This window comes from Lissotriton helveticus, chromosome 5_1 (assembly GCF_964261635.1).
Source record: "Lissotriton helveticus chromosome 5_1, aLisHel1.1, whole genome shotgun sequence".
NCBI classification, from domain to species: Eukaryota; Metazoa; Chordata; class Amphibia; order Caudata; family Salamandridae; genus Lissotriton; species Lissotriton helveticus.
Window position 1 is genome coordinate 584,064,054 of NC_136065.1, and position 26,443 is coordinate 584,090,496.

Below are 26,443 nucleotides of genomic sequence, written 5' to 3' on the forward strand. Positions count from 1 at the left end.
ACATAGTAATTTTTCGCCCAGTTAGAACGGATAGTGAGGCTGCCAACTTACCTAAACTATTAATCATTATGTTTTTTTAATAACACATGCACTGCATTTCTAGCACTTAAGTTTTAGTATTTCAGACACTGGATGGGATGGGGGTATTTAGATAGTTATAAACCTCTTATTTTAGAAGCACAATCACTTTTAACTGTATTAAATAGCCCTAAGATAGCCCAGGGGGGGACAAACTGATCAATAGGAAACTAACCACATGGAGGCATTCAGGCCTTATCAAAATCAAAAGAATTATACACAAGGGATTGATCCTAGCGATACCATTTAGCAACACAATTGCGTGAACTATTTCTGCCTTTTATACTTGAAATATTTATATATTTATATATTTATTGAGTTCAAATTATTGGATTGTATTTATTGGCTAAAAGCATTTTTAACAATGTCAGAATGTTATTGTTAAATGTATCGTATTCCGAATAGGATGGTTATTACAATCTTTTCTCTTCCTGATCCAAAAACACATGTTTTTTTTAGACAATGTAGAACCGAGGCACAAGAAATCAGTCAAACAAGTGCGCAAAATGCAAAAAGGGGGCAGGGTAGAAACATCCTGACCCCCTAGGCCCACAAGGACCCCCAGGGCCCCAAAAACATTTTTTTGTAAAAAAAAACGGCAAAATCCACGCAGGGTGCGGTGATCCTGCAGAGAACAAAAATGCGCTTTGTTGCTATTTACCCCCCCGGGGGGGCCAAGCCCCGGGGACCGCCACACCCTGGCTTTTAACCATTATGTGAGGGGGCTCATAGCCCCCTAGGCCCGGGGACCGCCACCCCTAAGGGCTACTAAAAAGACATGGGTGGGGGGTTCAAAGGCCCCCAAGCCACAGGGACCGCCACCCCCGGGCCTTTTTTTAAAATAAATGAACCTGTGGGGAGGCTTGAGCCCTCCCCATGCCCCATGGACCGCCACCTCCCCGGGCACTAAGTCTTTAGATTTGGGGGTCCGTTAAGGACCCCCAAGCCCTGGGGACCACCACCCCCTGGGGCTTTGAAAATGTTGGAAGGGGGGCCATGCTGTTCCCCTCCTGGAGCCCTTAATGGCCCTGGGGACCATCACCCCCAGGGCCGGCTCCTGCAGTGTCCCAGGGTACCCACCCCTAGGACACTGTAGTTTGCTACGGCAGGGTAGGAGCCTCGTGGCTCCCACCCTGCCATAGCAAACTCCTTTGGTTTTTGAAAGAGAGAGCAGGAAACCTTCTTTCTCTTCCAAAAACCAAAGGCGATTACTTTTCCACACTGGGAGCTGCATCTTAGCAGCTCCCCAGGTGGAAAAGCAATGCCGGCTCCCGAGGTACGCGCTGAGCCGGCGGGACCGTGGGGGGGATAGGAGATCCCCCCACGGTCCCCAACGGAGCCAGCCAGCCTCGGGGGATGGAGTCTCCGGGGCTAAAAGTGGTCCAGGAGGGGGACCCCCCTCCCCAAAATTTTAATAATAAAAAAACAAAGGCCAGCCCCAGGGGATGGGGTCCCTGGGGCCATTAGTGGCCTGAGGAGTGGGGCAACGCAGCCCCCCTCCAAAAGATATTTTTTTAAAAAGGCCATGCCCCGGGGCCGGATAAGGCCTTGGGAGGGTGGCCAGGCGGCCCATTTTCAAATAAAAAAATAAATAAATTAAGGAGCAGGCCCTGGGGGATGGGGTCCCCAGGGCCAATAAATTAGAAAAACAAGGGGGGCCACAGAGTCCCCCTTCTTAAAAAAAATAATAATAAAAGACCGGCATTGCGCCAGAGGCCACGACCCCTCCTTGCAGCACTCTGCAAACGCGCCCCCTGGCGCGTTTGCAGATGGGGAACGAATTCCCCTTGAATACTGGGGGTCTCTGGGAGCCAACTAGCCCATCAGGAACCACCAGTATGCGCCAGGGGGCTGCGTTGCAGAGAGGTGCTCTAAGGCAACGGCCCTTTTTATACCTCTCTGCAATGCAGCTCTGTGGTGCCTAATGAAGGTAGCAGGGGGCTAGTTGCACCCCAGGAACCCTCAGGATTCAAGGGGAGTTAATCCCCCAACTTAAAACACGCCACAGGGCGCGTTTGCACAGTGGTGAAGGGAGGGGGCGGGGCCTAAGGTGGCATGTGTGCAAACACACCCTGTGACGCGTTTTAAGTGGGGGAATTAATTCCACTTCAATCCTGAGGTCCCCGGGGGGCCAACTAGTCCACCAGGTACCTCCAGTAAGCGCCACAGAGCTGCATTGCAGAGAGGTGTAAAAAGGGGCGGGGCCTCTCAACACCTCTCTGGAACGCAGCTCTCTGGTGCATACTTGAGGTACCTGGTGGGCTAGTTGGCTCCCAGGGACCCTCAGGATTGAGGAGGAATTATTTCTCCAAATTAAAACGCGCCACAGGGCGTGTTTGCAGACATGTCACCTCAGGCCATGCCCCCTTCCTTCACCATTGTGCAAACGTGCCCTGTGGCAAGTTGTAGGTTAGGGAATGAATTCTCTTTCATTACTGAGGGTCCCTGAGGGCCAACTAGCTCCAGTATGTGCATGGGAGCTGCGTTGCAGACAGGTGTTCAGAGGCCACGCCCCTTTTAACATCTCTCTGCAACTCAGCTCTGTGGCGCTTACTGGAGGTACCTAGTGGGCTAGTTTGACCCTAGGGACCCTTAGGATTCATGGGGATTTAATATCTCAACTTAGAATGGCCACAGGGCGTGTTTACACGGTGGTGAAGGGAGGGGACGGGGTCTGAGGTGACATGTGCAAACACGCCCTGTGGCATGGTTTAAGTTGAGGAAATAATTCCCCTTCAATCCTGGGGGACCCTGGGGGCCAACTAGCCCACCAGGTGCTTCCAGTAAGCGCCACTGCACTGCGTTGCAGAGAGGTGGTGCAGGCCATGCCCCTTTTTACACCTCTCTGCAATGGCGCTTACTGGAGGTACCTAGTGGGCTAATTTGCCCCTAGGGGCCCTCGGGATTCAAGGGGACTAAATCTCCTAACTTAAAACAGCCACAGGGTGCGTTTACACAGTGGTGAAGGGAGGGGACGGGTCCTGAGGTGACATGTGCCAACACGCCCTGAGGCATGGTTTAAGTTGAGGAAATAATTCCCCTTCAATCCTGAGGGACCCTGGGGGCCAACTAGCCCACCAGGTGCTTCCAGTAAGCGCCACTGTGCTGCGTTGCAGAGAGGTTGTCTAGGCCGTGACCCCTTTTACACCTCTCTGCAACGCAGCTCTGTGGCACTTACTGAAGGTACCTAGTGGGCTACCCTGCCCTGCCAAGATTGCTTCCAACACTTCCTGGTTGAAGTGTTGGCAGCCAATCAGAGCTCTGCAGATCTTTGCGCAGGCTCATTATTGTTCATGAAGGCTTCACAGCCTGTGCTAAACAGATTTGGATTTCCTTTAATTTCTCGAAAACTACAGAGATATTTACACCAAATAACTGAAAGCGTAATCTGACAGCCAAAAGCGACCTTTCTGCTAAATTCAGTGTAATTCCGTCCAGCCGTTCGTGCTGCAATCGTGTTCAAAGCCACAAGAGGAATTAGCATGGGAATCTCAATAGTTTACCCTCCCCCTTTTTCTCGGCCCCCGCTTGATGGATCGCCCCAAAACTTTCCATGCACAACTAGAATCACCAGCACACTTTTGGGGGGAATTTCGTGAAGATTCATCAACCAAAACCAGAAATATAGGCAGGTCAAAAAATGCTTTTCCTCTGGAAGCATGGTCCTTACTATAACTACCTACTGGCGACTGCCAGTAGATAATATTTATGTATATAAAAGTCATTAAAAAGAAAACATTAAAGTTAGGTGTTGAAGTAAAGTAAAAGATAAAGTTTTAAATGTTTTTGGTATTGTGCTGTTCGCCTCTGTTTTTATATCATAATTGAATTAATTGCTGACATGTCCATATCTGCCACGACCTCCTCCCCCTGTCCTCTATTCTCTGTGTGCAAGCACCTTCTTCTCCTTCCTCTTCCCAGTTAAAATGTGGTGTCAGCCGTATATTATGGGGTAACCATTTAGTTCTCTGAAGCAGCTTAGACTTGGATAGAGCATGTATTGAGTCTTGAGGCTAGTACTAGAGGCAGTAAATTTAAATCTCGGACTGCCCTAATTCAAATCTACGATAAGTATGTTAATGTAGTAGGAAAATATATATTATGATCCTCAAGATACATTGCTAAAAATGTGAGAAGATGCTATTGCTTGAGATTTTTATTTACTTTTAACAAGGTATAAGGAAATGTGTGTATCTTTTCTATTTCGATGTCTATGTCAAAGTCACAATTTATATGAGGAATAGAGCTCTCTACAAAGTGTTGCACTGCTCTTAGAGGACTTTTGAACTTGGCTTGTAAGCCAACATGGTATGTACATCTAGTTGTTACACATCTAGGGCCCGATGTAGGTAATCCTCATTTACAGACTCTAAAATACCGAATTTTACCGATTCGGTATTCTAGATTCGGTAAATGAGATGTAGCTAAAAAGTCGGTATTTTTTACCGAATCGGTAGGATTCGGTAATTACCGAATCGGTATTTACCGATTCGGTAATTGCCATTGATTCCTATGGGCCTCAAGGAATCAATGTAATTACCGAATCCAAATACCGAATTGTCAAGGGGAACAGGGTGTCACTTTGACACCCTGTTGCACCCCTGATTTTGGCTTGTGTGCCATGTGGCACACATACATGCCCTTAGGGCACGTATGTGTGCCACATGGCACAGGTGTGCATGTACACAGGAATTCGTTATTTACCATGCAATAGTATTACATGGTAAATAACGAATCGGTAATGGCCTGTGACACTGTTTGAAGTGCCACCTACATCTGGATTTACCGATTCGGTAAATTTACCGATTCGGTATTTTACAGAATCGGTAAATTTACTTAATCGGTAAATATACAGATTCTGTAAATATAAGGCCCCCTACATGTCAAACACCAAATACCGGTCGGTAACGGCCAAAATCGGCCGTTACCGACCGATATTTGGTGTCCTACATCTGGCCCCAAATACGTAGAGACAATCAAGAAAGAAGTGCATATTTTATTAGTTAAGGGAAAGTGTTCTGAAGTTTTTTGTCTGTGACACGTCAAGGTCTGCAAGGTTTGATCGTCTGTTGTAAATTGTCTAAATTGAAAAACAGAGTACTAAGCACCATGTTAGAACATTTTCTGTAAAACAGAATACATTTAAATATTGGTGTGTGGATATAATATTGGAAATGTGCTTCAAAGGGAACAGGCTAGAATACACATTTTAAAAACAACGGAATTAGTATGTGAGATAGAGGGAAAGAAAGAAGTAATGAAAAACATAAAACCCAACTAAAGAAAAAATAAATTTTATTTACCGTGTACATTTGTGATTCACAGTTTGATCCAATTCCATAATGAACATTTTATATTTATATTTAATCTAGAAATCTGAAAGTTTCTCAGCACCACCACCGAAAGGAGTTTCTTTCTAGGACCCATACAGGGATTTTTGAGTGTCTTTGTAAATTACCAGGTGCACATAAATCTTCTGAGTGATTCAAAGCATGATTGCTGTCCCTCTTCCTGAGGGAGTGAAAAAAATATACCAAAAGACTGCTGAAATGTCATAAACCCAGTAGATGAAAGCATTAATAGACAGGGATGAGTGCTCAATAGTATAGTTTCTCAGAAAGTTCATCTTCAGGGCAAGTGCAAGGAATTCTGTCACTGTAGTCAAAGCAACATTATTTTGATTCCCTTCTAAAGAAATGAGGTAATTGTGAATTTTCCCTTCCGAGGCCGATCTTTCACACTTTCTTTGTGGTGCCCTACACTGGGGCTTAGAAGCACTTAGCTGTAAATCTGATCCTGGATGATGCTTAAGGAGGGTTTTTGTTATAATGGCTTGATAGAAGGCTCGAGTAGAGCAATATTGGGAAGTGGCCTAGTCCTTCTAATGCCTCTTCTATTGGGTGTGTGAAAAGTAACTGGCATGTAGTTGATACTTTCTGTGGAATCATAACTGTCTGGAAATGAGTCTATTTTCAGTGCGTAGTGATTTGTAAAACAATAAGCTAATTTTTTCTTAAAAGCCCACCACCATTGTTTCCCAATGCTTGTATTGTGGCATAGCAAGAGTGCATACCCTTTGGTCGCTTTCTTCCATCATCCATCAATTCCTGTTTCTTCATCTCAATCATGCAGGTTATATTTCATCCCAGCATTCTCTGTTTGTCACTGTGCTCTTCCCTTTCTCTTGCTTTCTAAATATCTCTTTTCTGCCTTTCTATTTCCTGCTCAATATCCAAAGCTGATGATGGAAAGTAAGTCTCAGTCCCCAGAAATGAGTGTGTATGACCACAACTTGCAGCCTCCGGCTCAAATCACCAGCGGAAATTAAGCTCTGGTGATCTTGTAAAGTGAACCAGGCTCTTTGAGAAAGAGTGGGACTTAGGGTTTGGCAACAATTTCTACAGATGAATTGCTATTCACCTATCACTATATCACCCTTACCCAATTATTAAGCCTCAACTCTCACATCTATATGCCCTTTTGACAACTGCCACACCAATAAATACAGGCCAACCCCTAACACTTTCAAAATATAGGTATATACTTTGTAAAGAGTGAAGAGACATACATTACATCTACATAACATAATAAAATGTTATATCTTTTTAGCCAAACAAGCATTACTGTCCCATAATAAAATACCAGGTAGCTTGCTGAAACTAGGTCAACCTAAAGACCCACTCCAAAAACGAGAAAAATATTAAAACAATAGCTTGGATTCAGACAGTACACAGTATAAAAAATCTACAAACATGTAATGGTGAACAAATCAGAGGGACACAATCTGCCAAATAAGGGAAATATATTACACCAGCCTTTTTGGCCCACTTTGATCAAAAGGTGTGGAAGTTGGACAAAGATAAGGTAACCATCACCTCACAGCCTACCTTCTAACACATTAGGTTTCTGCATACAAATGTGGAACTGTAGTACCATGCATTATCTGAATGGTTTACAAACATCTGCAATTAATGATATCATGTTTTGCTATGTTTATATCACTAAAACTGAAATCACAGAACATTTCCACAGGGACAGTCACTTTGTTCAGGTTTTTTGTTTTAGTGTGTTCTGCAGATCAACCACTGATAATCATTTGCAGTGGTTTGTTTTAATAGTTGAGCCAATTCAGTGCTATATTTGTCAAAATAAATACATGTAATATACACAATTTTCCCAAGTTCTTCATAGAAGCCTTCCACTGGTGGTGTCAAATGATGATGTTGTGAAATACCAAGGCTGATCAGTTTTGATTTCACCTCATGCCTCTTTCTTCAACTGCCCTGCACTTCCAGTCTCATTATTTCACTCATGCAGGTTCTTAAGTCATCCCTCTCTTGTTTTGTCACTCTTTTCCTAACATTCTCCTCCTCCTTCAGTCTCTCTTTTCTCGCTTGACCAGGGTCGAATTCTGATCATGCAAAACAAGACCTAGTCCGAAGAATGTGTGCAGGTGCCCGCCACCTGAAACCACCTGCACAGATCTAGCAGTGGCCTTTATGTTGAGACCTGCTTTAGTTCAAGTCGTATCTAGTTAAGGAAAGAAGGCTTATCTAAAATGTGATCATTTTACTTGAGTCTTTCGCCAAGACATTATTTAGATTTTGTCAGATGATTACCACATCACAAATGTGACATATATCTTGTCACTTTATTAGAGGTGCATTATATCCTACTGCACTTGAAATACCACAGACAGGCTATCCATCACATTTATGACTGGGTCACCTTTTCAATGTAAAGGCATATTTGATAGCAAGCCTTGACAGTATGAATGCATGTTCTCAAGGAAGATGGCTGAAAACAAGTAAGTCTAAGAATTTAGAATTCGCAAATGACCAATCGCTTTTCTCCACATGACTTATCATTCCACTTGCCATTGCTATATATTTCCACACAGTCTTCAACACCTTTTTCATTATTGGGCTCCTTTGGGGACCAGTTGGAGTAGCTGATTTTGTCTCCATTTGGGTATTTGAAGGTGCCTTCTGTCTGTATGTCATTTATGCCAAGATAGGCTAACTTCCCAGTCATTGCAACAACTTCCTGGATGGCGGCATTCTCTGCTGCATTCCTTGGTGAGGCCAGAAGACCACCGGCTTTCACACACGCTACTCTCGCTGCCTCATAGTTCATTTCGAGATTATTGGTCACAAAGAGTTTTTCACCCACACTCCTGGTATTCTGTAGAAGAGATGCTGTAAAACAGAGGAGAGAATCACTGCAAACTTTATCATTGCGATGAGAATTGCCTTCTTTGAGTTGAAGAGATCCTTTAAAAAATACAAACATGCAACAAATCTTTAAACTAAATAAAGATGATCACACAATGTGTTCCACTTTGAGGTTATTATTACTACAGATTCTACACTGGCTGCCAATGAATCTGTGGATTCTTCTTCAGGATAGCCCTTTCAATGATCCTTGTCTATAAGCGTCTAACAAAGATTAGAGATTATATGTCGTGCAACAACATGAACAGCTGCGGCCCGTGCATGTAAGAGCAGTGGGGCCTGGTGGTGGTGGGGGGGATTTTGACAGATGACGATGATCGGAAATTAATTATTTATTTGATTTTCCTTTGTGGTTGTCTGTCGAATCCCCCCCCCAACCCGGCCCCACCGACTCACCACTCTTATCTGCACAGGCCGCTCATAAACATGAATTTCAACTTTTAAGGGACCCTGGCAGGAACTTGTTAAATTTGGTTGACCTCTTCTGCAATGAGGGCCATGCTGAGGAACAATCTAGCCCCGTCTAGGGGTTTAAAGTCACAATATTGTGGACAAAATATTGACCTACTAAAATGTTGTGTCCAAAATATTGACCACCAGAATACCATGAAGGTAAGTCTATATAAGTATTAAATTTTGAAGGTACATTGATGTTAAGTCTGCCAAACCAAGACCTACCTGTTTGGAGCTACCCTTAATGATATTCAAGTAGTCAGTATTTTGGCAGGTCGATAATTAATTCTCTGTATTTTTACTGTAAATCCCTACAGTACAAGCATGCCAGAAACAAGCAGCATAAAAGCAGCATAAAAGCAATCTTACCCATTGGCAAAATGCTCTGATAACTCTGTAACATCAGAACAACCAAACATTTAAGCCAGAGTGAAGATGGAAATGTATCACTATATGACATTTGATGTGGCCATTCTACTCCACTTTATCATCATTCTTACCTGAGCCAGCTGTTTAATGATATGCTGAAGCTCTTTTACAAACACATAATATTTAATTGAGAGATTCAGCTGGTTCGGATTTTGTAACTTGCAGTTTTTGGGATTGATGCACCTGCCTGGGGATACTTCGAGTAACATTTTCAAGACCATCGAAGGGATTGAGGACAATATATACTGGTACGTTATGTGTAAAATATTTGAAAAAGTGGAAATTTAAGTTAAATTTGTTTTGTATCTAATGTTGCACCTGGCACCTTTAGATTTAATATACTAGAAACTTCTGCCCATGTTCTGCCAGCATTAGTTTGTGAGTCATACAACGTATTACACATGAGGAGGAGTCTCGTGTAAATTAGGGAAGGATTAGCACTGCCAACAGTTTCTCTGACATACATAAAGTGAAAAAAAATGTACATGATGGGACGGAATAGTCCTCCACCTGGTAATGAACATGCACTCCTGCGGGTCTGGCCTGGAAAACTAAACAGTGTAAAGTTCTAGGTTGATATTAATTTTCTTTCAAAGGTTTCAAGTTGGCCCTTGTCTATACTTCAGGGTTCTGGAGCTGGTCGAATCAACCAATCTTTGCAATGTATTCTTTGATTACTTTAATTTTCTGAAAACGTTCATTTTTCATACTGACTTGGAAATAAGAAGTCCAAAACTATCCTGAAGTACTATATTTCATATTCAGTATCAGGGGAACCGTAGAGTCAAACAGCAAAACCCATTCGCCTCTGAAATTCCAGGAGTAAAAAAAAAAGGCTTGGTGGATCTGCCTTCTTGCCTCTTTATGACTGTATACAAACATACCGTGCTACAAAGTTGCTTGCCGCGTCCACCTGGTTGTGAAGTGGGAGTCGGCACCTGAGCACCTTCAAAAGCAGCAGCGGGGTCCTGCAGCACCGGACGCGTGTGGGACGAGCCCGGGCTCGGCCCAGGTGAAGACCGGGCCATGACGGGCCCATCCTAGCTCATCATAGATCGGAAGAGGCTGGGCTGGGCCACCCCTCTTTCTTTTGGGGTTTGAACTGTGAACCTTGGGAGACAATGAGCGGGTATCTTTGGGGCATTCTTTGTTGTGTCACCCGCAGCCTCTGTTTGTCCTCCGCACTGACTGGGATCATTGGCCCAAGGCCCGACAGACTTTCTGTCGCTGTTATTACTGCAGGGGGTCAATTGTCAAACGGTGGGAGTTTGTTTAACAACACCTCTGGAGTGTGTGTTTTTCTAAGCCTGGTTTCACCTGTATCTTTCTGCAGTAGGTCACTTGACCAGTGCTTGAACTCTTATATTGCCACATTTGAGGGTTGGATGCAGATCAGAAGTCCATCAGGACTTATTTCTGGGTAACATACATGGGGGTCCTGAGCTATATTAGAGCGAACCACCGAGGTCCCTTTTTCCATCACTTCGGGCAGTAGAGCCCTATTCTCAAGGCCATTGACTGATTTAGCGAAATGAGAAAAAGGAAAGCTAAGCCTGTGACCCCGTTGGGGCAAACGCATCTTACTATCGACACAATCCTGGCAAAAGCTACAGGAGCAATTAATAAGGAGATAGATCGGGCTGAGAGGTGGCTTTCAGCCAATATGGGAAGCTTGGCACTGTGTCTTACATCTATGCCATCACTGACCGTCAACGCCCCCTTGGTCATTCCATTCTCAGCCCCATCCTGTCCGCCCTCAAATGTGGATTCAGGCGAGCAATCTCCTCATGAGTCTTCGGCCCGCGCCCTCTTCTATTCAGTCTACACCCCTTGCTGTTGTGGTGAGTCCCCCAGCTCCAAAACGGCAGAGTAAGGCTTAGAGAGCAAACGACTCCCCTCCAGCTACTCAACAGGAACAGGAGAGCCAGGTATCAGGGCCCAATGCAGAAGAACTGCTGTACCAGATGGCCCCAGTGCTATACAAAATTGAGGCCACTGTTTTTGATCTTATATCACCAATTCTGACCAGACTGGATAAGCTGGAGTCGGCATCTAGGGGTTTGACATGCAAGTTGGACGCTGTATTAGCTTCTTTGGCTAAACCCCTCAAGTCCATTTGCAAGTGCGTCCTCCATTACCTGACATTACACATTTGGGTAATCCCCAGAGTAGCAATGTTATCCTGCATTTTAATGTGTCCAAGGATGTGTCGCCCCAGCAAGTAGCACAAGGGTCTAGCATTTTGTGCTTAAAGGGTGATGGGACGCCCTTTGTTACCCATACTACGTAGGCCTCAGATGGGGTCGATACCCCCATCCAGGGATGCAACTGCCCATGGTTTCACAGCTCCCAGTAATTGATCTCCCCTGGCATGTGCTCCTTATGTGTGGTCCTGTCAGAGGTACCATGTTTGGCTGCCCACAAAGAGGAAACTATCACCCAATTGATTAATAAAGCCTCTCATTGGCTAGCGCAGCATTCAAGGTTCTCCGTTATGGGCTATCATGACATTTTGGTGGTGTGGCAGGTGGCTTGGATAGGCGCCTCAAGGAAAATACACAATGGAGATGCATCATCGCCTCTTTATACCACCGTGAGTTAACACGAAAAATCCTGTTTGTGGCATCCAAATTGTTTTCCGTAGACTCTTGCATTACATTACTTCCATTGGGTTTCTTTTATAGGCCCCCCCATGAGTAACTCGGATAAGGAATTGTGCAGAGTGGGTGGGTGCATTGATGGAGTTATGGGCTGCCAATTGCAAATTAGAAATTTGTACGCTCCCCTAGAGGATTTGGATGACCGGACTGACTACATGATTCCAAGGCCAGTCAGGTTCAGCCGCGCCATCACCCAGGTCCCGTGCGTCAGTGTCTAGGGGTTGTTGGGGTTCCACCTGTGTTAAGCTCAAATGGGATTTGCTTAGTTCCTCCCTCTGAGGTGTATCCTAAGCCCAACCCTGATTCTCATGGTAGGCCTTGTACTCCTTCTGTCCATGTAGGCTACCCAGCCACAATCCTGGAGGGTAATTTATGCTCGTCTCCTGGAATATGGCTGGTTTGTCTGGCAAGTTCTCTGGTGATAAATGGCTTTCATACATTAGATCATATAAAATTATATGTTTCAAGGAAACCTGGGAGACTAATAACAACTTCTTCCTGGAATGGTGCAAGTCCTTTTTTTGTCCAGCACAAGACTCTAACATGGGTAGAGCTAGTCACATTTGTGGCATTAGACTTATGCAAGGAGTTGCAGGCGATAAGGTGGGATTTCCAGGTGCTACAGGGTATTAAATTGCGTATGGGTAGAGAGCCCCGACTTATCATAATCAACTATTTTAACTTGAAGAAGGGTAAGGGTTGACCCTCCACTTTGATGCTCTAAATGTGGCCCTGGATGACTTAAAGGGAGAGGGCATGGGGCACACAAATGTTATTTTAGTGGGGGATTTTAATTGTTATCTGTGCTCATCTTTCGTAAAGATTGCCCCTATCACACAACTTTGTCCATTTACAGAGGATTTGCACATGGAGCGTACTACGGAAGGGGATGAGTTAAATAATCTTTTACTTGATCAAAATCTTGTTCACACTTTAGACAACTGGTACACTGAACCTATTTCACATTTGCCCCATCCTATAAAGCTAGGGGCACTACTACTATTATAGATTTTATATTTGTGTCTGCCTCCATGGGCATAGGCCTGGGCTCCTTTAATATAGAGCATAATCCATTTAGTGACCATAACCCCTGATACTTACACAGAGGGCGTGGGCAGCCATCAATGGGCCCTCTGAACTCCCAGGCACTCTTAATTTCCACAGACCAGGATATGCGCCTTTGCAGGACAAGCATAGATGGTACGGCTTTTGACTATAACTTTTTCTCCACCTGTCAGCCCAAGCTAGGCCGTAGTCTAAATCCGCACTCCCCAAGCGAATATATATTAAGTTCTTTTACTTCTATTGCACAGGTAGTGTCTGGTCTTTTATCTACACAGACAGTGAGGAATCCCCAGGCTTCTCACTTGTGGTTTGACCGCAAGTGCTCGCAAGCACTGAGGAGATTTAAGGTAGCCTTGAAGCAGGGTGCCCGGGAGAAAGACAGTGTGACTCAGTGCCAACGTCATTATAAGGAAGCAGTGATAGTGTGTAGGCAGCTGCTGCAGATGCAGGCCTGGGAGGATCTATCTAAAGCGGGGGAGCTGGGAGACTCAACATTATTCTGGAAGATCATTAACAAGCCCTGCTTTGCTGAATCAGCTAGATCGACTTTGCGCCATCATATTCCAACAGAACAGTGGGTTTCACATTTTGAAAAGGTCTATACTGCAGGCTCTCCGATGGACCCATGGTTAGACATACCCTTTAGTTCAGATTTAACCCTCATTAGTTTCCCTTTGGAAGAGGTATGTTCAAGATCTGTTCTGTGCTAATATTGAGTTCTTGGTCGCCATAGGGCGGCCAGGCTTTTTTTTTGCAGACAACAGTTTGAGCCCCAGGGATGTAATTATAACAGAAGATCCATTGTTTAAAATGTACTATTGACCAGCGTGAAATTATGGAGCTTGGCAAACCCTCTATGAGGGCTTATGTAATCTTAAAATCAATGTTGGTGTATGGAGACATATCTTCTTGGACTTTCCAGTGTCCATGACAGATTTAATCAATTATCCCATCTTTTAGCTTTTCCGGCTGGATTTCTCCCCCTAACCCAAAGAGGCCTCTGTGGCTGCGATCTTAGAACTCCACAGGACACACTTTCCTTTGTTTTATTGTGTAAACTGTTTTCAGTGCCAAGAAAGTGATATCTCCGGTCTTTATTTAAGAGTCTGAAGTTTAGGCTGGCAAAAGTGAAACTTTTGCACTCGCAGCTGTTACCAAACTCCTATACCCTTCGCTCAGTATCACGCTTTTTGCGGGCAGCTTATAGATCTAGGATGTCCAGGATTGATTGACTTCCCATCGTTTTGTATTTATGAAGTTATTGCCGGTTCAATGAGGTGTATAGCCGCAGATCTTGGAGGTTTTAATAGCTGGTTTTGCTCTGTTTTAATAACGCTGCGCTATTTTATATGTAAGTAATGATTTTCATACTATATGATTGTATAATTGTCTCTTTTATGGATTGGTGTTTCATCTGAATAAAGAAAGAAATTATTATTATTACCCTGAAATATTATATTTAATATTCTGTATCAGGGAAACCGCAGAGTCAAACAGCAAAAACCATGCGCCTTTTCCCACTATTACTAGCACCTCAAGCAAATAACCTCTGAAATTCCAAGAGTAAAAAACAAGGCTTGTTAGATCTGCCTTCTTGCCTCTTGATGGCTGGATACAAACATACCGTGCTACAAAACAGTTGGAATCTCGACTGTCACAAAGGTGACTGTGTTGGACATAGAGTAAACATGGACTTCTAGGACCAACTCATCTGACGTCTTTTATACAGTAGCATTGACAATCAAATAAATGTGGCATACATTCAGAGTGAAGAGTGCAATGTACCTTTTCTCTGTTTGGCCGAAGCAGACTGCAATGCCTTCAGCTGTGTGTCCAATGCAGTGACCTGTCGTTTCAGAAGGTCAAGTTCTAAGGAAAGAAAGATAGGTTGAAAATCTGGCAATTCCCTCAGTATCCTGTGCTTCCTGAATGTATAGACAGTTCATTTATAGTTCAACTCCATAGAACACATTAACTTAAGTAATTTAATGAAATCAGTTTGGATCCATGTCTAGGCTTTTGATCACAAGACAGTAAACATTAAAATTGTTATCATCTATTCATGTGAACAGTTCTAAAGTTTGTTTGACAAGTTGTTGACATAGGCCCTCATTACAAGTGGGGCAGAATAAGCTGGGGTATTCACCACAAGTGTAAATGCAAATAACTTTGAATGAAGTATTTACCACGCATAGTAAATACGCCGGATTCTGAATATGCAACATGAAATGAGTCATAAAATTGTTTTTTAACGCAACAAATTCTGCATGTTTTTACTTTATACCGGCCTTCTCTCACAATAAATTTTGCAAAGTTTGACTTGCCGAATCTATCAGGGGAAGTCGGGAGGGTGTGAAAACTATTGTTTGTACAGGAACCAGAATTTAGCTCTTTATTTGTAATGAGGGCCATGGTGTAGTGTTTAACTGTAGAGGCATCCACCTGAAAGTACAGTCTCATCAATGCAAAAATGCTTTTTGCATGTGAACACTTTATGATGTCATTATCACTGTACATCTGGCTAATGTATCACAATAAAATCGGAATCTCAGACACTTCAAACCAGAGTAGCCAAAAAAATCAACAATGTGAAAACAAACAAGAACTACTCCACCTAAAGGTTCTCCACGAGCTTCCACTTAAGGAAAGCTGCCGTTTTTAATCATAATGCCTGTACACAAAAATGTCCATAGGAAGGTACCAAAAAATAAAAAATACAATCAAAAATTATTTCAGAACCCTAGAAAAACCTGAATTCAAATTGACAAAAACGTTACATAGCTAACCCTTAAAAATCTCAGTATGGGAAAGCCGAATAATGGTAATAATATGGCATCAATTCAGAGTTAAGTCTCAACCCTAAGGCACCTTATTGGAGAGGGAACACTCAATGTATTTCGTATTAATATTGTTCCAAAAATTCAGAGCCGTTCATAAAGAATACAGGATCAAAATAGCTAGGATGCAAATACAAACTTGAATTGTATCTGTTCAAAAAAAAGTCAAAGTGCCGACCTTGACATGCATAAGTAAAGCCATTTAATGTGTTACTTATATGATTGCAGTAAGCATAATCTGTTGCAGCAGCGATGAAGTATGCTTAACGCCAACATAATGATTCACCTATGGAATTTAGATGCGTGTGGATCTTTGGTTTAATCACGGCAGAGACTACTCCCTGTCCGCTGTGATTATACCCCTACAGCCCTGAGGATTAAGGGCAATTAGAATCAGAACTCATTCTGCCAACCTTATTTAAATGGGCGAAATGAGAAGTCAGTTTTCACTGCCTGACATTGCCAGGAATACAATGGCAGTAGGAGACTGTGACACTGCTAAATCCTCCCTTCAGCCTCTATACACCAGTAGCGGGAGCCAGGAAAACTGATTCCCATGATATATATATATATATATGTGTGTGTGTGTGTGTGTGTGTGTGTGTATATATATATATGGATGTGATTTAGTAGGTGCAGGTCCAGTAATGGTTTCATTTTGTTAAAAGAGAAATATTATGTGGAGTTTTTGTTTAAAACCCCCAAGAAGGTTTTGGTTTATTTGAAGATTATAGACAGAGACTGAGATGTTTCAATTCGAGAAATTGCAAGAGTGGGTCTGTTTCAGTGGCAGACACATCACAAAGTTGAGGTGAATGGATACACAGAACAATAGAAATATTCATGTTTCAGTGGGAACAATTGTCCATGTATGGCTGTATTTCATAGAGAGATGAGGCAAAGCGTAGTCGTGTTTCGGCTGCAGAAGATATGTAGCACTGAGTCTGATTCAGTGGGACATGATTGTTAGTGTTAATTGTAGTTTGGTAGAATATAAAATGAAGTTGATGGTTACATTTGCGTTAAAAGTAGACACACTGGAAGTGTCTTGTTTCAAAAAGACAAGTTCTTAAAAGTGGCATATTCCTCTTGTGTAGGCAAACCATTCAAATATGTTGTTTGGTGGGTGAAAACTTTAAGAAAGGGTCAATTTCAGTACGAAAATACCTGTTGATCATTACATGAAGAAAATTTCAGAGTTGACACTCAAGTCAAGTAAGCAAGCCATTATTTTCGTTCAAATATTTTACCATTCACCTCAACTTTGTGATGTGTCCGCTACTGAAACAGACCCACTCTTGCAATTTCTCGAATTGAAACATCACAGTCTCTGTCTATATAAACCAAAACCTTCTTGGGGGTTTTAAACAAAACTCCAAATAATATTTCTCTTTTACCAAAATGTAACCATTACTGGTCCTGCACCTACTAAATCACATCCATCTTACCTAGCATCTACCTTCAGTAATTACAACCACACTGGGAACCCCATCTAACCAAAGCACAATTATGTTTATGAATTGTTTGCCTTCTTTGAATTTGTTCTATCAAACCACATGCCATGTCTGGTTTTCTCACCAAAATCGTCTTTAAGCGAAGCCAAGCCAGAGAAATTAATTTCCCAACACCCTTCAGCACAGGAAATTATATCACAGCACCCTGCACTCCTCTCCCAGGACTTATATAATGGCAGCTGCAACTAGGACGCGTAGGGGGCGCGCTGCTGGTATGCTGAAGGCATGCCAAAGGCAAGCCCATCCGTGCCCCTTAATGCCTGGTCTGCACCCAGCGTAAGGAACCCTGGACCAATCACCGCCCAACGGTACTCCGCAGCACTCCTAGGGTCACTAGATCCTGGACACTGTTCCTCCAACTGCTGCCATGCCTCATGTAGGAGAGTAGGGTCTGCTTCCTATGGTTACCCCCACTTTTTGCTGTGATTATCTGGTTTTTTCGACTTTAGTGTGGCTGTGGACCTGCTAATCAGGCCCACAGCCCAGCTGTTTTCTCTGTAAATTGATACCATGTCCTTTAGGTACATACCAGATTGGTTACTTAGTCCCCCTTGTGAGCCCCTGTATAGTGTACCATAGGTACCCAGGGCATAGGTGCACCCTAGTCCTACCAGGGGCTGCAGCATGTATTGTGCCACCCCTGGTTTGCCTTCCAAACTGACACCACAGGTCTGTTCACACAGCCTGGGTAAGGTGGTGTAATCACCCCTTACTTAGATATAGTTACCTATATCTATATATACATAAAGACACATATACACTTATAAGTCACTCCTATGGCAGGCCTTGACTATCCTGGAGGCAGAGTGCTTGGTTTTGTGTGAGAGGGTTCCCTAGCATGAGCTGAGCCCCTCTGCAGCTTTTCGGAGCCATCTCCTTATAGCTGTTCTATGATATAGCCATACCATGTACTTTTGAGTGCATTATAATCCTTGTGGTTAATGCTAACTTTGGTTTGGCTTTATCAAAACATGTCGTGTAAGGTGTCAAACACTTTGGAATACTACCCTCCCCCCGCCAGTTCTGGCGGCGGGGGTACCCTTCTAGAGGGAGAAGACATGTAGTTACTGGTTTACCGGGTTAAAGTTAAACAGAGCCTCAGCATCACAAAATAGATGCTGCTGCCACAGACACGAGTCTGCCCTCCTGCTTCTGGACGAAACTCCAGCAGGGGAGGCTTGGGCAATAGGTTCCCTGTCCAGGGAGGTGCTGGCACCTCCCCAGACAGGCTTTAGTGTAATGGGGCAGGGAGGGTTGCATTCAGTGAATGCTTTTCAGACACTGCCTGGGGCACTCTAGGTGCTCCATGCATTTCCCAGTTCAAACCGGTTGCTGGGGCACTCATCCGCAGCTCTGACGTGAAACAAGACAAAGGGGAAGGGGTGTAACCACCCCCACCCCGGGTCCACCCATAGGAGGGACCTTAAAGTTAGTCCAACCCCTAAACTAAGTATAAGTATAGGATCCCAGTCCCAAGGACTTTAGATTACCCTGGATGAAACTCTGAAGCATATATCCTGGACCTTCGACATTCCGTTTTCGACTGGAAGACGGAAGACATCTCCCTTGTGGTCAAGGAGTGACCACCCTGTTCAAACATGCACCAAAGCATCTATGTCGGTCTGCATTTTTGATGCTCCCGCCGGATCCCGAAGAATCTGTGAGACAGGACATGGACTTCCAGATATCTCTGACCCCGACCTTCGCTCACAACAAAGCTGAGACCCGTGGTGGGCACGAGAGATGTGGAACTAGAACTCCTGGACATCCTGCATTTTGCTACCTGCATCAACTTTCTGAGGTATCCCGTAGTTGTACATTGGGGTGCTTGAAGCGCGAGACCCGAGCACCTTTTGCACCGAAGCTCATAGCTCCACACTCCACGAGTGGCCGTGGGTTGCTTTGTGCATTTCTGCTCAACGTGTCTTTGTGGTTCCTAGTCGGTTGTCTTTGAGCCCCCAAGAAGACAATCCTTTATTTCAACTTGCTTTTCTGGTTGCTCCAGGATTGCTCCAACTTCCCTGCAAAGGAAAAGTTCCACAGACCTTGCTGGTCTGCACCAAAACCCATCTCGACATCCTGCGTGGGTTGCGTTTGCCAAGGCTTGTTGGGTCCAATCCCGATACCAACACAGCAGTCAACTAGATCCTTTGTGGCACAGCTCGAATCGAGCTCCTGGTTGTCGTCGATGCCTCCTGGTCCTCGTGCCTGAAGAGACAAACTTCACCTTTTCACCTGAAATCAGCCAACATCTGGTGGCATCTTTCTATTGCCGCACTGGTCACTGGCAAGTGGCCCAGACTCTGTCTCCTCTGCTTTCAGGTTCTTCAGATCTTCGATCCACCCTTGGATCCACCCGGACACTTTTCCTCTGGTCGCCTGCAGCACTTCTTTGCAGATCTCCATTGAAATCCACAACGAAACCCGACACCAAAAGAGACCTGTGCACCCGGCTTCCGTGGGTGAGATAACACGAGTACTCTGGTAGTCTCGAGGGTATTGGCCCTCCTAGTGTCTAAGTCTAAAATGGTTCCATCCTAGTTCAGTTAGAAGTGTCCCTAAATTGTAAATGTGTAACTGGTTTGTTTCCCATAGAAAGTCAATGGTAACCCGCGGCTGTGTTTAGACACTGCACGCGTCTCCCGTGGGCCTCCTACATCCTAACCTTTGGTTGTTTAGAGTAGCCCCAGCGATTCCACAGGCCCCAGGCCTGCTTTCTAATTCTTACGTGGTTCTTATACCACTATTTTAGTACATGGTTTGTGAGGCCCCTAGGGCAAAACATATACTGTGCAACTTATCGTATGCTAATTAAGTAACTTGTATTGTACTTTTACCTCTGACCTCATAAAGAGTGCAGAGGGGTTGTGTTTAAAATAATTACATAAATATTTGATATATACCTTGTGTGGTGTGCTTTCATTTGGTACTCAAGGGATTATAATTGGTAAAACAACTAGCTTAATTTGCTCTCTGAAGTCTTAGCCTGAAGACTGCTTGCCATTCCTACCCCTAGGATAGCTTTCTATAAGGTTGATTTTACAACCACCATCAATAAGGGTCGATTAGACTGGTGCAAGGTGCCCACTAGAACTAGTGGACATCATATGCCAGGCTAACTTCTCACATTGATGTGCAGCGGATGGGAAAAGAGCTTGCATTGTTTTACCAAATAATCTTGAGAAAATCATTTGGGAAAAATCACATCAAGGTACCAGTAGGTACATATGAATCAAGTCTTATAATACATACATTCTACTGAACTTAGCAGTTGTAGGTGGTAAGGGCTTAGCACACCCTGACTACAACTTCTAGAAAGGATCTAGTACTAAAAAAAGTAGTGTAGGTAGTGCACACACCACACCTCACTAGTCATGGCCTTAAGAGCAGGAGCTAGTGGTTCTCTGTAAGATGTCAGCAAAGTGCAGACATCTAAATATGACACATTCTCCTTCCAAGACTTAAGGGGATTATGTGTCACAAGAAAATTAAGGCAAGGACAGAGTCCCACCACCCAACACCTCATAGATATCCTGGTGTCAGATGACTTAGCAAAAGCATCAGATCCAGGTACCCTAGGTAGTGGGGAGGGGGGGCATCCATCACCAGAAGAGGATCCTAGTGGGGCTCCCCACCAGGACTCGGAAGAGGATGAGGATGCAGACCAGGAACTGGTTGAAGAAGCAGACCTGGGAGAGACAGGACTAACTGGAGATGGAGATGGCCATGAGGGTCACTCCTTCATTCCCCCAGGTAGGCCTATTGGTGTACCTAGAAGACAGAGATCTCACTCGGGTGAATCTCACCATGGTGGTTCATCAATAGGGTCCTCTGCCTCATCTCACAGGAGGAGAACATCCCCTCAGAGAAGAGAGCATGAAGCTAGAATGAAAGACGTCAAGCTTAGGATCCAGAGGCAACAAGTTGCCCTGGAGAAAGACACCCTAGCTCTTGAAAGAGAGGGAAAATTGTATGGGTTAGAGCCCACTGGTGGCAGCATAGTATCTAGTGGTAGGGATAGGTCTCATGACCATAGAAACCTAAACAAGATTGTCCCAGATTGGGGATGACATCCACAAGTGGATATTTGCTTGGAGAGGGCCTGCAAAGTACAGCAGGTACCCCAGAGTCAGTGGGCAGAAATCTTGTGGCTCTCCTTTGCAGACAAAGGAAGAGACAAGCTCCTCACTGTTAGAGAAGAGGATGTTGACAACTACAATGTCCTGAAGAGTGCGCTAACAGATGGGTTTGGCCTAACCACTGAACAGTATAGGTTGCTGTTCAGAGATACCCAAATTCACAGACTCAGGACTGGACAGATTTTGTAGATTGTGCTACTAAGGCTCTGGAAGGTTGGTTACTGGGCGGTAAAGTAAGTGATTATACCGGATTGTATAACCTTATAATGAGAGAACAGATTCTTAATAATTGTCAGAACCAGTTATTGCATTAACACCTGGTTGACTCTGATTTGACCTCTCCACAAGAATTGTGTAAGAGGGCAGACAAATGGGTCAGAACCAAGGTGAAGTAGAAGGTACAGAACCAAGGTGGTGACCAGAAGAAGCTAGACCAAAAGGGTGGGGAGAAAGCAAAAGACCAGAAGTCTTCTAAATGTACCCAAAAAGCTTCTAATGGGGATTGCGGGGGGGGGGGGGGGCGGCAACGACCTAAAAAGAAAGAAGGTCAAAAGAAACCATGGTGCAATGTTTGTAAAAGTAATACTCACTGGACCAGTGATTGCACCAAAAAGCAGGCAGCTCCAGTCACCATTGCCCCTAAGGCAACAGTTCCCCCTAGTTCAGCTCCAACTGGTGGTTCTCAACAGAAGGGTGTGTTAGGGTTAACCCTGGGAACTGAGATGGACTCTGGCCTAGTCAAAATACCAACTCAAGCTGTTTTGATCTGTGATGGAGGCATGGGTATGTCCTTCCCTGTGAGTCCCAATAACTTGGGCAAGTACAGACAAACTCCTTTAGTCAATGAAAAAGAGGCTCAGCCCTACAGGGACACAGGGGCTAATGTCACCAAGGTGATACCTGACTTTGTGGACCCTGGACAGATCATACTAGGTGAAACCTACCTAGTGACCAATGCTAGCAATGTCACTACTGCCCACAGTATGGCAGTTGTGAATTTCTCCTGGGGAGGGGTAACTGGCCTTAAGAAGGTTGTTGTTAGTTCAGACCTCCCTGTAGAATGTTTGTTTGGCAATGACCTAGAGACTTCAACTTGGTCTAAAGTGGAGTTTAGGACACATGCAGAAATGTTGGGCATATCAGCCCATGTTCTTGCTGTGACCAGGTCACAGGTCAAAAAATTGCAACACTGAACAGGCACTGGATTCTGGAATAATAGACCAGTTGCCTTCCAGGAAAAGGAGAAGTAGGGTTAAGGCTGTGCCTTCCCCCCTGCCTCAGGATGAGGATCAGCCTTCTGAGGAAGCTGATTGTGAGCCCATAGGAGGAACTGTCCTATAAGAGCTAGAACCTGATCAGGTTGAGTTTCTTGGGACAGGGGGACCGTCTAGGGCAGATCTGAGGCAGGCGCAGTTGGACTGCTCTTCTCTTGAACCCATCAGACTGCAAGCTGTGGCTGAGGTTGCAGGGAATGCTAGTGGAATCCATCAGGTTTACTGGGGTGAAGGCCTCCTGTACTCAGAGGGTAGAGACCCCAAGCCTGGTGCTTCCAGGAGGTTGGTTATACCTTTGGCATTCAGGTGCTTCCTTTTGACACTAGCCCATGATATTCCTCTTGCAGGACATCTTGGCCAGAATAAAACTTGGGACAGGCTTGTTCCACATTTTCACTGGCCCCACATGTCAGAAGACACCAAGTAGTCTTGTCGCTTCTGTGTGACCTGCTAAGCCAGTGGCAAAGCAGGGAGCACTACAAAGGCCCCCCGTATACCACTACCTGTGGTGGGGGTTCCCTTTGAAAGAGTTGGGATAGATATTGTTGGACCAATGGATCCCCAAACAGCCTCTGGGCACAGGGTTATTCTGGTGATAGTGGATCATGCCACCAGATACCCAGAAGCTATTCCACTTACGACCACTACAGCACCTGTTGTGGCAACAACCCTTTTGGGAGTTTTCTCAAGAGTGGGTTTCCCTAAGGAGGTTGTATCAGATAGAGTTGCAAACTTCATGTCTAGTTACTTGACTGCAATGTGGAAGGAGTGTACTATAAGTTCACCACACCCTATGACCCACAGTGCAATGGTCTAGTTCAGGGTTTCCCAAACTGTGGTCCGCGGACCCCCAGGGGTCCGAGAGACATTCCCAGGGGGTCCACAGGACTCGAGTGCCTGTCGTAGTGAAAAATTAAACGCCCATGTATCCTCACAGCACACAAGAGCTGTGACACAGAAGGCAGAAGGGCACAAAAAAACAAGTGGAACAGAGGGCAGAAGGGCACAAAAAACGAAGGAAAACGAGTGGAACAAAGGACAGAAAGGCACAAAAAACGAGTGGAACAGAGGGCAGAAAGGCACAAAAAATTAGGGAAAAACGAGTGAAACAGAGGGCAGAAAGACACAAAAAACGAGTGGATCATAGGGCAGAAGGGCACAAAAAATGAGGGGAAAACGAGTGGAACAGAGGGCAGAAAGGCACAGAAAAACGAGTGGAACAGAGGGCAGAAGGGCACAAAAAATTAGGAGAAAATGAATGGAACAGAGGGCAGAAAGGCACAAAAAATAAGTGGAACAGAGGGCAGAAAAGCACCAAAAATGAGTGGAACAGAGGGCAGAAAGGCACAAAAAATGAGGGAAAAACAAGTGGAACAGAGGGCAAAAAGGCACAAAAAATGAGGGGAAAACGACTGGAACAGAAGGCAAAAGGGACACAAAAACAGGGGAAAAACGAGTGGCACAGAGTGCAGATGGGCACAAAAAACAAATGGCACAGAGGCAAAATGCAGAATACAGAAATATAGGGGCAGCTAAGATCAGAAGTCAGAACGGGCAGAGAGGCACAGGGGCAGCGAGGGGAACAGAAGGGAAAACCGGGCAGAGACATGGGGCAGCGAGGGGTACAGAAGGAAATACCGGGCAGAGAGATCACGGTGATGGCGAGGGGAACAGAGGGAATAAAAAGGGACACGGACCACGTACAGACAGCGGGGAAAGACAGACAACAGCAGTCACAGACACAACAATGAAAATACAGGCAATACAATAAAAGCAATAAAACGTTGAAAGGCACATATGTATAGGTTTCCGTTACTTGGCAGGCAGGTAAAAATAGATGCAGCCAGGATTAGCAGTAAGATTTTCGTGCTGCTGTCTGATTGCTCACTTTCCACAAGCCCTTGGGTACCACTAAATAATACACTGCTGTATGCATACATGTCCATGCCAATAGACCCAATTCAGGCTGTCTCCCTATTGAAATTGCCTCTGCTTCAAAAGGCGTTTTTTTAAAGAAATGTAAATTGTACAAATTGCTTGGGGGTCCCCGGCTTCCAGTAGTGATTCAGTGGGGGTCCTCAGGAGTCAAAAGTTTGGGAATCACTGGTCTAGTTGAAAGATTCAACAAGACCTTAAAAGGTATGATTAAGGATCTCCCAGAAAAGCTTTGGCGAAGATGGGATGTCCTGTTACCCTGCCTTTTGTTTGCTTATAGAGAGGTCCCACAGAAGGGGGTTGGCTACAGACCTTTTGAACTTCTGTTTGGGCATCCTGTAAGAGCACCTGTTTGTCTGGTGAAGGAAGGATGGAAGTTACCTCTCAAACTTCCCAAGCAAGACATTGTGGACTATGTACTTGTTCTCTGCTCCCGGATGGCTGAGTATATGAAAAAGGCATCCACAAACCTTGAGGCAAGTCAGGAATTGCAAAAGACCTGGCATGACCAAAAGGCTGTGCTGACTGTTTACCAGCCAGGACAGAAAGTGTGGGTGTTGGAGCCAGTGGCCCCATCAGCTCTCCAAGACAAGTGGAGTGGACCCCACACTATTGTTGAACAGAAGGGAGAAGTAACCTATTTGGTTGATCTTGGAACTCCCAGGAGCCCCCACAGGGTGCTTCATGTCAACAGACTGAAACCATATATTGACAGGGCAGACATGAGCTTCCTCATGGCTACTGATGAAAGACAGGAGGAAGATAGTGACCCTCTCCCAGACCTGCTCTCTCAGAACCCTGATGATTGTTCAGTTGATGGTGTAGCCTTGGAACGCAGCCTCACTGACCAGCAGCAGAGTGACTGCAGACAAGTTATGCAGGCATACAGACATATGTTTTCACTGACTCCAAGTCAGACTACCTGGTGCACTCATGACGTGGACACTGGGGACAGTCTGCCTGTTAAAAATAGATTTACAGCCAACCTGATCATGTCAGGGACTGTATCAGGACAGAAGTCCAGAAAATGTTTGAATTGGGAGTGATTGAGCCCTCAGAGAGCCCTTGGGCCAGTTCAGTACTCCTTGTGCCAAAACCTCACACCCAGGGTGGTAAGAGAGAGATGAGGTTTTGTGTAGACTACAGAGGTCTCAATGCTGTCACTAAGACAGATGCCCATCCAATAACCAGAGGAGATGAGCTCATAGATAAGTTGGCCTCAGCCACATATCTGAACACATTTGATCTGACAGCTGGCTACTGGCAAATCAGGTTAGCTGATGAGGCCAAGCCAAAAACAGCATTTTCAACCCCTAGTGGGCATTATCAATTTGTGGTGATGCCCTGTGGTCTGAAAAGTGCACCTGCCACATTTCAAAGGTTGGTGAACAAAGTCCTCTCATGCCTGGATGACTACTGTGCAGCTTATCTTGATGATATTGCTGTATTTAGTGCCACCTGGGAAGATCACCTGATCCACTTGAAAAAAAGTTTTGGAGGCCCTGCAATAGGCAGTCCTAACTATTAAGGCTACCAAGTGCCAGATAGGGCAGGGTGGTCAGGTTGTGTACCTGGGTAAGCATGAGCGCAAAATCCGCTCCGATCGCGGATTTTGCGGATTTTCGGTAAATCCGCGATCCGCGAACTCTCGCGAATTTACCGAGAATCCGCAATCCGCGATCGGAGCGGATTTTGCGGTCAAAAGTTCAAGCCTAATGCATTTACGATGGCGCCGGCAAGCTGCCAGCGCCATCCTCAAATGGTTACTTAATTAGCTTCGACAGGAAGCTCTAACAGATAAGATAAAGCAGGGGCTCGAGCGCCT

The 26,443-nt window shown here is 44.8% G+C and overlaps 1 protein-coding gene across 1 annotated transcript in view; it reads right to left on the reverse strand.

The window, feature by feature from the left end:
* Window positions 1-5,356: 5,356 nt before the first annotated feature.
* The window catches only part of LOC144754748 (uncharacterized), an 80,061-nt gene continuing 58,974 nt past the window's right edge, over window positions 5,357-26,443 (reverse strand). The window contains exons 4-5 of the mRNA XM_078642936.1: window positions 14,705-14,788; window positions 5,357-8,276 (exon numbers count right to left, since the gene is read on the reverse strand). Of these exons, the coding sequence (XP_078499062.1) occupies window positions 7,900-8,276; window positions 14,705-14,788 (461 nt within the window). The 3' untranslated portion in view covers window positions 5,357-7,899. The remainder of the gene's footprint in view (window positions 8,277-14,704; window positions 14,789-26,443) is intronic.